General features: G+C 45.8%; 1 protein-coding gene across 1 annotated transcript in view; it reads left to right on the top strand.

The window, feature by feature from the left end:
* Positions 1 to 14,288, top strand: part of zbtb16a (zinc finger and BTB domain containing 16a) — a 129,666-nt gene that overhangs the window by 45,604 nt on the left and 69,774 nt on the right. The window contains exon 3 of the mRNA XM_076749700.1: positions 6,039 to 6,136. Coding sequence (XP_076605815.1) covers positions 6,039 to 6,136 — 98 coding nt within the window. The remainder of the gene's footprint in view (positions 1 to 6,038; positions 6,137 to 14,288) is intronic.

Here is a 14,288-nt window from a genome sequence, read left to right as displayed (position 1 = left end):
GCTTTAAGTCATCAGATCCGTCAGTCAGTGAGTCGCAGGCTCTTTATGACTGTTGGGCTTTTAGCTCGTTAGCTCGCTAGTTTTAGGCTGAAGCTGCTTTAAATAAACCTGAGATCAAGCTGAAGCATCAACACTTCACACCACGACAGTTTCACACCCCCAGCATATAACTGACACTGACCCCCCCCCAACATATAACCAAAGCCGCTCATTGTGTGTGTGTGTGTAGTCCTGACATGCACACGGCACAGGAAGTGGAACTGCTGCAGTGACAGAAACAAACAGTGCAACATGAAAAAAAGGTTGTTGCCAAACAAAGTCAGACATAATTTAAATGAATGACATGAACACGACTACCCACATGTTAAATTAATGCTTTGAATTAAACGTTGAACACGGGATCAGCCCAAATGTAGAGGAAGTCACATGACCTACGGTGCGTCTGTTTGACCTGTTCTCGGTCCGTCTGATGAACGTTTACATCAGCGCCGGTATTTCATTTTTGAACAGATCACAGCGTAAATGAATCTCATATGTATATGCGAAATGATTCAAAGCCTTTGATTTTTTTCCAAAGCGACGTTAAATGGTGCCGATGCCTGTCTGACATTTAGAAATAATCGCTGCCTCTGTGAAATTCCTCCGTCTCTTCTCCACGTCAGCACACAGACTTACAGGTGTAATTTTGACCGTTAGTGCAAATACGTTCATCACGCCTGTTCGACCGTAAAGTTGCATTAACAGAAAAGCTGAAAACACAGTATTGATTGTTATCACCTGATTATTACTGTGAACACATGAGCAGAAAGTTGCTTATTTGCACATCCAGCATCCATGAAAGCATTTTGCAGAGAAATTACCCTTAAAATTGAATTTCCTCTTATGCTAAGCTAATAGCTAATGTGAGACGTGGACAGGGCTGCAGGTAAATTTCCTTGACGGCTCTTTCTCTCATCTGCAAATATCCCAGAAACCCACAGGAGACGCTCGCCATCCCTCTGCTCCCTCAGACTGAGCTCTGATCAGTTCCCCAATTATCAGTTCTTTCTCCTCCGACCAACAGAACTAATGAACAAACAGCCACACTCGCAGCACACAGCCTTTCCTCAATTTACCACCTCTTATCAATCGCCTCCTTTTATCTTTTAGTGTTTTCTTCTCTCCATCTTACCCCCCCCCCCCCCCCCCATTCCTCTCCCCCCCAAAGCTTTTATTTACGGACATCATTTCAGGTTGTTTTATGGCGCCCGTCACGGGCCGAGGATGGAGAGGAAAAATGGAAAAATAAAAGATGAAAGGATAGATGAGGAGAGAGAACGACGCCCAAGGCTGCTGAGGGACAAATAGATTTTAGGCAAGCGATGAGGAGTAAGTGCTCGTCATCAAGCCGGGCTCTACTTGGCTCTTCTCTTTAGTCAAATAGTTTGGTGACGATGTGAGCTGATGAGGGCGTCAGCAGGAGTTTTCAAGCCGACTCATTTGATTTAATGAGGTTTGACAGTAGCTTCGCTGCCTCTGTCAAAGCCCGATCATGTGAGGTCTGGATGGCTCAAAGCCATCAAAGGACCGTGGAGGTCTTTGACTTATTTGTCGCAGTGTGTAGAACAACCCTGATTCCCAAAAAAGCTGCTTCTGCTCTGTGCAAATAAAAAGAGAATCAGTCGTTTCCAAACAGACGACTGCCAAAGTGTTCCTGAGCTCATGTGGCGACATCCTTCATCCAATCATGTGTTCACAAAGTGGTGAACGTCGCTCCATCCTCTATGAACACCTGAGCCTTTCATACCCAATCACGATCCTCTCACCTGTTACCAGTGAGCCTGTTTACCTGTGGAATGTTCCAAACAGGTGTTTTTGGAGCGTTCCACATCTTTCCCAGTCCGTGAAATGATTCACAATCAGCAGATATTTACAATGACCGATTGTCTTTGCGCTGGTCTCAGGTCAGTTTACGTCAAAAAGGATCAGCAGGTGATGTTTGATTTACGTTTCACACAGCGTCCCATCTTCTTTAAAATCGGGGTTGTATCACAGGATCACCTTAGTTTGACCTTTTGAACGGTTTCGTATTGCAGGCGGAGGTGCAGGTGGAAAGCTGGGGTCTTTATTCCACCGAACGCGATGCTAGTTATGATATATGGCGAGCCGAGTCCAGAGGCAAAATGGGAAAAAAAGTTCTGAATTACACGAGGCAAGCTGTTACGGCTCAATAACCCAGGCCTGTAATCGGCTCACATTTCAAACACACACTTGCGTTCAGACAGCCCTTGGTTGGGCAGGTTTTTACGAGGAAGCACACTGCACGAGGTGATCAGCATATGTTTTGTTGACATAAATTTAAAATTTATTGCCGTTGTCAAAAGTGACTGTTGGACAAAGTCGATTATTAACTGAGTAAATGGCCTGAGAGAGTTTTATGTGAACTTCCTTAATGGCTACAGTCAGTCTGTTTCAAATCACCCTTCCTCCCTCCCTCCCTCCCTGAGCTCCCACCCACCACACACACACACACACACACACACACACACACACACACACACACACACCTCATCGTCTATTTCAGAAGCACAACATGAAAGCACACAGTTACGATGGGATTTGAGTGTGTGTGTGTGTGTGTGTGTGTGTGTGTGTGTGTGTGTGTGTGGAGAGGTCTATCTGAGCTAAATCACTGAGCTGAGACAAAATATTTTAGAATCTTTTCACATGTCATTAAACATTGTTGAAGCTGAATTATGGTGTAATATTAACTCTGCGCAGACACACAAAGCATGTCAGAGAGTATAAAACACACCTCAGACGCTGCCTGTTGTCTGCTGCTCGATATCACTCTGCTGTATTTGGTGTGTGTGTGCGCGCATTTGTTTGACTGCAGATTAGTGTGTATCATAAATGCAGGTTTGCTAGTTCAACATACCTGACAGTCACATTGTTTGTCTCTCATCATCTAATTGTGGCAGACGAGCCGCTCGCGTGAAAAACCGAGTCGAGTCGATCGAAACGTGTCGCGAACACACACTCGGCTGTGTTCTGGGCCCTGAGGATCACCTGTGATCCGGCTCTAATGTGACCCATTTGGGCTGAGAATCAGCTCCGTTAGCCGCGCTCAGGCTAGCTCTTAGCCGTTGTCACCGGTCGGAAATTGGAATATTGTACTTGGCCTAGTTTTGGTGTATTATTCATCACAGGTCTGGCATGAGTCTGGAAGCCGAGCGTGCTGGAGAGAAGCCATTGTTGGGCCGAGCCATTTTGGCTGCCACGGTTTTGCCCCTACTGCAGTATAATTTGTACATTAGCTACTGTAGCTAATATTATCATAATCTCTGGCCCTTTCTGATATGTTTCTCTCACTGCTTTTCATAAAAACGTGCATCGTGCATGTTGACTAAATCGCGTTAGATGCCAAAAGGAAGGATGTCATTAGTGCTGCAGGAGGACAGCCGTCTAAACCTTCCCTTTAACAGCCTGAATTACTGGAACAGGTGCTGGTACCATTCTGTTGAACATCAAGTAATGTGCCGTTTCAGTGAGTAGTGCTAGCGATAGCGGTTAAATTTAACACTCTTAGCCAGGGACATACACAGCGCACTCCGCTCATCAACACTACATTTAGGGTGAAAATACATGGCATTGCTTCCGCTTCGAGTGGCTTTAATAAGTCCATCCATACCTTATCAGTGCTCTGTCTGGGGGGCACAATGGTCAGATTGAGGAGGGACACAAAAGGCCTTTGAAAGGCTTTGTGCTCGGTGTGTGTTGTGTTCAGGTTTACCGCCTGCGTGTGTTTTCCTCTTATCAGAGTGAAAGTGTGTGAGTGCATCACCTGTGATCCTGGAAGGAAAAACCTTTTCCCTTCCTTTGTCCGTTCGCTTGTTTGTCGGTGAATTTGTGTCATTCATGTGGATAACTCATTGAAGACTAAATTACTTTAAGATATTTCTCTTTATCTGCCCGAAGCATCGGGGGTAAACGTCAGTCTGAGCTCCGGCGGAGTTAAATGCGAATACGTTATTCTGCTGCTATTTTTCACCAATCGCAGGGAAGAATTCCAGCGTCGAGGTGGCAGTTTGTCCACCGGCAGCTGCCTCAATAGACCACAATGCAATGCAGCTGTAAGGAAATTGCTATTGATTCGTCCACCTATATGTATAACCACACACACCAGCCCGCTTTTGATTGAACGCAGCCGATTCCGGATTCTCTGCTGGAGGAGCATTCTGGGAAAAAGACAGAAATCTTTCATTAAAGTACATTAAATCCTGGACTGAATGCCGTCACAGACTGATATCTGACAGATTAAGAGCTTCCTTTCTCACTCGTGTTGTTCATCTGTGTGTCACTTTCGCTCCCTTTTTGGCTTTTCAAGTGTCTCTCTTTCCTTTTTGGGGGCATTTGGCATTTATAGGGCCTTTTAATTACTCGCTGCTTGCCAAAGGGCCGCCAAGCCGCCTTCAGTTTCCAGGTTTTCTGCACAAACCATCAGGAATTCCTCAACCTACCTGCGTTTTTTTTTTTTTTAAATCTCAGCTCTTTACGAGCCTTTCTGTCAGGTTTCAATGATGTTTTGCAGCAATTATCTGTCACTGAAGTCACACCAGACCTCATTGCTTAATAATCTGTGCAGCCATTGCCACGATACTCGCTATAATCTCTCTGTGTCTGTCTCGGTCTCTTCCCCGCTCCGTCTCTTCCAACCTCTCTCGAGGCATAAAAGAGAGCTGTAAATCAATTTGCATTCGACATCTGACATCAATCAGTCATGTTTTGGGAGAGTGGCACCACCTCCTCCTCTGCGGCTTTGTTGAGAGACGTGAAGATGGATGGCTGTCATCTCGCCCAAGTTGAGCAGATCTCTTATCAAGGGCATTGTTTCCCCAAGAATTCCTTGTTTTGTCTGCCAGAAGCATGCACTCACCTGAGTATACAACCCTGTCTGTGCAAATTTGTGGTGCCTTTTTTTCCGCTTTGTGTTAAAATGTTCAAATCTAGAAACATGCAAGTCAAACCAAAGCCTCATCATTAGCTTAAAGAGTTATTAGAGGTGTTTTTCGCCTCCAGTTTGATTTAAGCTGGTTGTAGCTTTATTATCAAAGCGATGACGCTCGTTTTGGAGCCTCACAGTGTGGAAGAGCAACAGTTTTGGAAGATTAAATGTGCCAAATCTGCAACAGCACCAGCTTGACAAACAGTCATTACAATTGTGGGAGTGTGTGCCTTTGTGTGTCTCACTCAAGGCGAGGTATTTGAAGTTCTCGGGAGGTTTAAGGCACTGTGGCAGTTGTTTGGCAATTCGTGTCACCTTAATTGCTTTAGAGCACTTTCAGATATCTCTCAAGAATAATATGCTTTGTACTGAGCCGTGGGGTCTTTGAGGATTTCGTAACACAGAGAGACATGAGGCCAGACTTTCTGTTGTCAGATGTTATTTAGTTACCTCACCTTCAAGGCCTTTTCCACATAATCAAATATTGAACCTTAGTCTTGTCTGACCTTGTGCACTTAAACTATGTTACAGCCTAATGACTGTCTATTTGGGCAAAGACAATTCATTGCACATCAAATTTTGCTTCCAGCTACACATCACCTCATAGTTTAGAGAGCAGTAGTCAAAAACTGGCCCATAAATGGTTCATAACACTAAGTAGCTGTTTTAAGTGTTTGCCTGAATAAATCATTCTATTTCCCTTTATAGCTCCTTATCCATCTGCAGCACTTGAGATGCAGGGACTTGATAATGCCTCTGCTCGAATAGAGCCTCGTGATTTACGGCACCGTGTCATGGTCTGGTGCTCCCTGCAGAGGAATATGTGTGCTACTTGGACGGCTTGTTGCTCTGATGCTTATTGTTATGCGCCGATGTTATGATTGACGGGGTTCGGCGCTTTCCTCCAAGTTTTTTATGCGGGAAGTTATTAGTCAGGAGCTGTGAAAGGGACACGAGCGTCTGTCTGAGTGGCGTGCATGCACATTAAGCGTGAAAACGGCGTCGCTTAGCCGAGTCCAGACAGTAACGTGTTTGTTTTGCTCTTTGTCGACAGGAAGATGCACAGTGGAATGAAGACCTACGGCTGTGAGCTGTGTGGGAAGAGCTTCCTGGACAGCCTCCGTCTACGGATGCATTTGCTGTCTCATTCAGGTAAAGAAATCAAACCAACCCAGAAACCACGAGCCTGTGCTGTGATGGCTGCGGAGCTGGCAGCGCCTCCTGCTCTCATCGCTGGGTTTGCTGTGAGACACGACTGATGGGGAACAATAGAGCATTCATTGCTTCAGTTCTGTGCAGTTACATTTCAGCGTCATATGTGAAGTTATAAACCAAAACTCAGTGAATCATGTTAAAATCTGGATTTAAGTCCCACTGGAAGTCTGAGGTCAGGCAGCCGCTCCTGATGGATTTGCATGGTTTAACCTCTTTATTGCAGACCATGATGTTTCCAAAGCGCGCCGCAGATGTTTGTTTTCTTTAAATGTGTTTTTTATTGCTTCACTTTCATTTTACTGCGGTTTATAACTGTATTACTTCGCCGTTCATTTACAGCCACGCAGCCTTCCAATGCAACTGGAAGTTTGCCGAAAATAAAACTAGGTTTGATGTTCTCTCTGATAAATATCTAAGTCCAGCAGGACCGGTGCCAGGAGTCCTGAGGTCAGGAGTCCAAATTCTTCACTTCAACCACACCCAAAGACATTTTTGACCAGCCAGCAAAGGCGGCTCTTATTTTGATTTGCTTTTTATTTCACAATTAAATTTTCCGTAAATTTTTATCTTCCTACGCTGCGTCTCACTTCGGAGGACGTGACCTCCCTGTTCTCAGCAGTAGCTGCGGTCCTGAACTGAGTCCAGCTGACGTTCAGAGTTTATTCCAATGATTAATGTTGAATATGTGTGAGTCCAGATGAACGCAGGAGCGCCGGCATGCTCCTTTAGAGCTTCTTTTTCATGCAGATTTATAATCTTATACCCGGAAGCAAAGGCTGACTCAAGCTTTTACTCTTGCATCTTACAAATTTGCTTTACAACCATTCACAGACTCAGAGTGATTCATTATGAATACACTGCACAATGCACAGGTACTGGAAACAGCTTTTCACATGATATAGTTACTGTAGATGCCAGCTTTGAAGCTCCTGCAGCCCGAGAGCTGAATGACGGGACGGTGCCTTACATATGCTTTATCTCACTTTAAATATAGTAGTTTTGAATATGAGAATGTGGAGCATAACCCAGTTTCAGTGATTTGTGGATTAAATAACTCTTCGGTCCAGTAAAGCTGAGCAGCTCTGGGAAACTTAACCAAAGCGGTGCCTGCACATCATCATGCTGTCATCCTACACCTCTGTGACATTAGAGGTCTGAAAGGCAGCAGAAGTCAGAACACAGGACACATTGATTGGCCCAGTCTGGCACTATTACGCCCACCCACCCCCAAACACACACACACCCCAGCGGTCCCTGTGCTCTGAGCCTACTTAGCGCAGCATTGCTTTAATGGCTTGGACCGTCTTTTATAGGCAGCAAAAAGCTCCTCACTCCTAAGGCTCTAAGTGCAGATGGTTTATGGAGACACTGTAAAAGCCATGGGACCTCTGAGGGAACCCCTTCTGCACACGCAAAATCCCAAATCCATGTGTCGTTGCTGGCCCAGAAATGGAGCCCTCTGCTCGGTGGGATACAGGAAGTGGTCTGAATTGTCTGCTTGGCATTATCGTCGCTGTCAGCTGCCGTCAGGAGGCAGAAAACGAGCATTTCCAGGATCGTTTGTTTGTTCGTATTTCACCAAAACTTAAACAGGATGCTGACACTCCGGCTATGTTGTGACACAGATGAATGACAAACTCACGCTGTGCCAGTGAATTGGCTCAGCGCACAACTCAGCGTGTCAAAAACAAAAGTTACTCCGAGGAAATATTCAGTGTTTGTTTTAAAGCGACACCCCGTCCTCACGGTCCCTGCTGCACACACACGCACCGCTCCTCACTCACCTGTCAAAGGCACAGAGACGTGAGCTCTGTCGCAAAAACACACCGGATGCTGAATGTTTGGGAGGGAATGTCAGACATAGCGTCCGGCCCCTGAAGCCTCTGCTCCGGCTCCTGCTTCGTCTAACATCATATTATGCAATTCAATGGCAGAAGAAGTAAGCACCAAGTTTTCTTTAGCTCGGGAGTTGTGTCACAGTGGAAGCTGAGTGTGAGTCGAGGTAACGCTCAGATACATGTGGCCCTTCTCCTGCAGTGTGTGTGTGCGTGTGTGTGTGTGTGTGCGTGTGTGTGTGTGTGTGTGTGTGTGTGTGTGTGTGTGTGTGTGTGTGTGTGTGTGCAGCTCTCTGCATGCTTCAGTGGAGATGTGCCTTAAAGAGCCACGCTCTGGCTGCTCACATGGCTCCAAGTTAAACCGCTGACAGACCCAAACTCATACTTGGTGTTTTGTTTTTTTTTTATTGGAATTAGCTGCAGTACTTCTTGTAGTAACAGTAATATTATTCACTAGTTTCTAATACATGCAGGTGTTTTTTCTGTGACCTCAGCAGGAATCATAGTGAATGCAGTGAACACTGGAGACCGCATGAATAATATGAGTGAAGGCAGCCGTAGTGATAGCAGTAGAAGTACACGAGACGAAGCATTGAGGTTCACCAGTTACTTCTTTTTAGGAAAAACGAGGCTCGTGGTAGAAGAGGCCTCTTTCTTTCATCTTCTGCTGCAGAGCCAGGTTTTGTACATAAATACATATAACTTAAAATTATGTGAACGTAAATGTATTTTATTTTATTTATTTTTTGTGTAGGAGAAGCCTAATATTATATATTTTAAGCAGCTCATTTGTATCAATGTGTGCAGATGCCAAAACTTGATAAAAATCATTCGTTTGCACTCGCGACACTCATTATTTTAAAGTGATAAATAATATCAGGGCTGAAAAGCTTTCAGAGGAAAATGAAGCGCCGCCTTTCGCATCAAAAAGGGACAAAGAAAGTAAATGAATGGTTCACATTTTGACAGGGTTTGCAAACACATTCTGCATCTCTGGTGTCGTGTGGACGACAGCAGAGAGCTGAAATCAGGTCGAATCTGAGGGAAGGTGAGCGGAGGTCAGGAGGGAGGAAGACGAGGGTGAGCGCAGAGGCCCTTGGTGCTGTCTGAGCAGATCTCCAACAGGAAGTAGATCATCTGGAGATCTTCTGTGGGATCAACAGGTTAATAATAACTGCCACTGTGTCCCCGTTGACATAAGGTGAAACTGTGCTGATGGGAGATCAAATGGAAAGAGAGGAGCGTTGAAAAGTCGAGGAAGAACCTCACTCTCCACCTTGAGAGAGGCACCCGAGCGGAAGATGTGGGCAGTGTATTTTTAGCATCAGTGGCAGCAAGTGCACAAACTTTTTTTTTCTTTCCTCCTCTTTTTTCCTCTTTCCGAGCGGCGCGCGTTGACGCACGACATCAACCTGTACTGTTACACACATCAGTGTTGATTCATAGCCGCTTTGGTCTGGCGTAAAAGGCAAGACAAGCGCTTCTGTGGAGACGAGCGACGGTTAGGGAAGAGACAGCACCGAGGCGAGGCTTCTTTCATACTTTTTGTCGTCTCTTTTTTTCTCCTCCACCTCCACCTCCACCTCCACCGCTTGACTTTCAAGGTTTTTCTCGGTCTGACGCCGCGTCTCGATTTTTATCGTGTCTCTCTGTAATGATGACACTTCACCGAGTCCCAAAACCCTCAACCTCAGCCCCTCCTCCTCCTCATCCTCCTCCTCCTCCTCTGCCGCCGCCATCATCCTTCAGCTCGCCTCAGAAAAGACAGAATATTGGGGAGATGAGGCGAGAGCGCGGAGAGGCTTTTTGGTATGCGCAGCGCGTCGTGGATGTGGAGCGGTTCAGACGCCGCTGCTGCTGCTGCCTCCTCCCTCCTCCTCTCTGCTCCCCCCTCTGTCTCTCACTCTCTGTCTGTCTGTCTGTCTGTCCCTCTGTCTGTCTGCCTGTCTGTGTGTCTCTCTGTGCTTGTTGTACTGGACTTGGCGGCTCGCCAGTCTGGGCCGCCTGCCACCGCTGAGGGTACAGTATGTACAGTCTACCTTGTGCCAGCTATTTTTTTCCTCTCGTCTCGTTCTGTCTCAGTCCTCTCTCCACGTTGTTGTTTTTTTTAATCTCCGCCTGACGTTTAGTGTTTGACAGCGTTTGCTGAGCCAAAGCCTGCAGATGGGGGTTCAAGCAGGGTGGAGAGCTGTGACTCAGCCCCTTTCGGGTGCATGTGGAGGTCCTAGATTTTGTTTTCTTTAAACCAGAGCGGCACTTTAACACTGCTGATGGACAGTAGTGCCAATATTTGCAAACTTTCACCAGTTTCGCGCAGAAAAATACTTTTCTTTCACCTAAAATTGGGTTTGATTCCAGGCCTGAAACAGCAGTGAAACCACAATGAAACCCCAGAATAATAATAGTAATTCTGACTGAAATCAAAACTTGGGCTGGATACTGAACCGCAGTACTTTTTATGTGCTGACCGAAATGTGCCCATAGAGTACAAAAACTAATCTAGTATCTAAAGTTCACGTTGAACGTCTGCTCAGATTCATAAACTTGTTTTTTTGGCTGTATATTATTAAGATTTAAGATAAGATATAACTTTATTGATCCCACGCTGGGGAAATTATGTTGTTACAGACAGCGAGATTAGCAAGAATAATGAATAAAGAAGGAGACACAGAGAAGAACAAAGGGACAATAAAAAGGAACACAAATTAAAAAAAATCCTCCGTGTGTTCATTATATACAAAAGTATATAAAAACCACAGACAATATTAACATTTGAGAAGTCTTCTGTGTCCGTGTGTTGGTCTTTTTATGTGTGTTTAGAACAGCGGAGCTTATTTCGTCAAACCAAAGTAAAGATTCAACCTTCACACTCAGTGTTTATGTGTCTCAAAGTAAAGTATCTGAACTCACTAATGCAGAAATTCACAGAGTAAAGGTTCAAACAATCCTCAGCACTAATCTGAACATTAAGGCTTCAAACAGACTCCAGTGTGTGAATTCATACGTATCAATCAAACTGTATTTTATCCACAGTATCAACAATAATCTGCCTTTTAAATCGGAGTGTGTGTGCGTGTGTGTGGGTGTCGAAGCTCATCAAACAAGACCAGACTGATATGATTCAGTTTTTTTTTCTGAGCAAGCCGATGCAGCATAATAAGATTACCAATAAGACTCTCCCCGAACACCCGCATCGCCATCTCTGTTCGCACCAACTTTTCATCTCGCTGCCTTTATAGCTTAAGAGTCTTAATCCTCTGTTTACAGTACGTATACATAGTGAAGAGTTCCTGGATTAGCCCACTGTGTGCATGTGTGAGGGAGACCTGAAGCACATTAGAAAAGATCCGTCTTTATTTAAGCGGCAGTCTCAGGCTAAACGTCTTGCTCAAGGCCACGATGTGATGATATATGAATGGAGAGATGCTCTCTGTAATGTGTCGCCTGGCACTGAGGGAACCAGAAGCAGTATTTAAGCACAGAGCGTGTGGATCTGCTCGCCTTTGTGCAAAAAAGTACAGAAATTTGGCATTGTCGCTTGGTTATTTCTCGAGCGTGGATACTTAAAATAAATCAGAAAACACTCGAACTTTGGATTTGATGTCTCTTCTTGATTAACTCTGATGCACCGAGCGGTTTGGCTGAAAGGAGGATTAAAACACGTTTACACTCGCAGGTATTGAAAAGCATTGTTTTGGTGTGTCGGCACACGTCGAGCCCAGTTTTTAGGCAAGAGCACTTCGTGGAGGTGTAGCTCTGCGGCAGAGGTGGTTGCTCCGTGCAAGAATATAATAACTCTCACCAGAGAATTTCGATAACTCTGCCAAACAACAAGCACACAAAATATTGAACTTCATAGTGAGCAAACTGTTTGAGGCCCAGCTGGTCTTCGGCCCATCGTGCTCAATCACAGTTTACCCACAAACACATTATCTCAGCCTCTACATTATTGATGGAAACATGCCTTTACTTGATAATCTCCTGGCATTCTGGGTCGTATGCTGGCGCTGTGTGATGCTGTGTCACACAGGCTTCATCAGTTTGGTATGCCTGTGTTTGGTTTGTGCATTAGTCAGCCAGTACAGTGTATTTCCAGAGTGAGGTTTGCAGTTTAGAATAGCGTTTCTAACCAGCCTGAAGGGAATTTATCTTTTACGACACCTCGGTTGGTAGCATAGCATTATGTTCCCTGTTAGTGGGCTGCATGCTAAAAAAGAAAAGCCCTGGTAGGTAGCTTACGTAAAGGCACTGCTTGCAGAAATGGATAATTCGTAACGACAGCGCCGCCCCAGTGGCGGTGCAGAAAAGGCCATCGCAACACCCAATATTAGAGATTGTTTATGTTTTGTTCTATAGTTCATTTGACCTGAACAGAACACATTAAATAACTGTGCTGTAAATGTTCCACGGCCAAAACTCTCGTCTCCCGCTGTCCCTGACCAGATGTTCATCTTGGCTCCCGAAAATTAAAAGCTTTGTTCCAATCTGATCCCAATCAGCGTGGGAGTGAAGTGCCCACGTAAATGTCCGGAGCGCTCAGATGAGGAAGAATGCAGAGAATTTGGATATGAACGTTGCGAGGCGGGGGGGCCGCTTTCCCATTGCTCTTTGTCTGCGTTTCTATCTCCGTGGCGTTTGTTTGGCTGTTTGGCTGTCGGCTGGTCGGCTGTTCTGGCGTCGTGCCGGTTCTTCCCTCACAGTGATGACGACATATTTGTGCCGGCAGGTCTGGATGTTCTGCCAGCATTCCAGCATTTATGATCGCTCGCAGATGTGAGTCCAGGAACACACTGTACTGTACCCAAACCCAGAAATTAATGAAACTTGACTGCCTTCCAGGCCACAAATTCCTAAATGTGTGTGTGTCTCTCTCTGTGTGTGTGTGTGTGTGTGTGTGTGTGTGTGTGTGTGCATGAGTGAGAAGAGAGACAGGAGACTCAAGGGAGGGAGGAGTGGCAGGGGGAAAGTGCTATTAAAAGCAAGTAGTAGGAAAAGAAGTAGTTCAGAAAAAAAATAAAGTGTGCTCCAAAGTGTTATGCATGTACATTTTTTACGGCAGCTGATGTTCTGTCCTGCCTGCATGCACACACACGCACACACATGCACACACACGCACACACACGCACACACACGCACACACACATCACTGCTGCTTCCTCGGCTACATTAACACGGGTGACAGACAGAGCGGATAAACAGCAGTAGCTCATGCTTTAGTAGCATAACATTACTCCTTCTCTGCAACGTAAAGCCCCCCCTCCCCTGCACTTCTTGTAATACTTCCCCCGGCCTGTTGATTTACTGTTCCAAACACCAGTGGGATTATGCAGCTGGACAGATCTCAGCTGGGTTGTATTACGGGAGAAGGAGGGCAGGTCGGGGACAGCCGAGCGAGAGGTGACACAACATTCAGGTCAACCTATACACCGTAGCATCAGCCGTCGCCGTCAGACCGATCTTTACTTCCCCGCCGGAGACGGGGGAGGAACTTGTTAGACCTCTGTCCTCAGCAAATGTGACTTCATTGGAAGCGTATTACTCCCAGCAGCTGCACTCCTTAGTCAGAACTCGGTGTACCTGTGCCACGGGCTTCTTGGAAAAGAGGTGTTTTTAAAGAAATGAGACATAAAAATAGCCAGGCCCGAGCAGAGTGTGAGGGATGATCCTGTGGCCGGCCGGGCTGACAGCTCTCTGTCTGGAAGCGCACTCACACTGGATGAAATGTCATTTTGCTCAGCGTGGTTCAGCCTGACACCTGTAGCTGCCTTCCTGGAAGAGGCTGCGTGGATATTAGCTGTAACTCGCACTGCTGAGACATGTGTCACTTACTAGCCGAGGATGTCTCACTGTCTAATAATACGTACGCTAGCATGTCGCTGCAGAGCGCCTCGTTCTTTGCCATTAAATAGAATTTCCAGGTGTTAAAGCTTGAGGCGTTTTTTTAGCGTGGCAGAGGTGCAGTCACGGTGGCCACGTTGTCTCGTCTCTCTGCTCGTTTGTCTTGTGGACGCTGGACTCCAGGAACACATTTCACTTGTTCCTGAAACCCTCGACAAGATATTTCATTGAGTGACGCAAGCTGGTGCAACAGCAGCGAGTCCTGAAACGATAGCAGGACTTCGGCTCTCTGTCCAACAGAGAAATAATAGGCTGATTGATATGAAATTTGCAGGCTGGCCTGAGAGTGAACCCTTTGCTGTAGCGCCACCTTCAGGACAGTGTTTTTATTGAGTATGTTTTTACTCCATGATGTG

Source organism: Chaetodon auriga, chromosome 15 (assembly GCF_051107435.1).
Source record: "Chaetodon auriga isolate fChaAug3 chromosome 15, fChaAug3.hap1, whole genome shotgun sequence".
NCBI lineage: Eukaryota > Metazoa > Chordata > Actinopteri > Chaetodontiformes > Chaetodontidae > Chaetodon > Chaetodon auriga.
The sequence above is the reverse complement of the archived record's forward strand: the minus strand, read 5'-3'. Positions and strand labels throughout refer to the sequence as shown.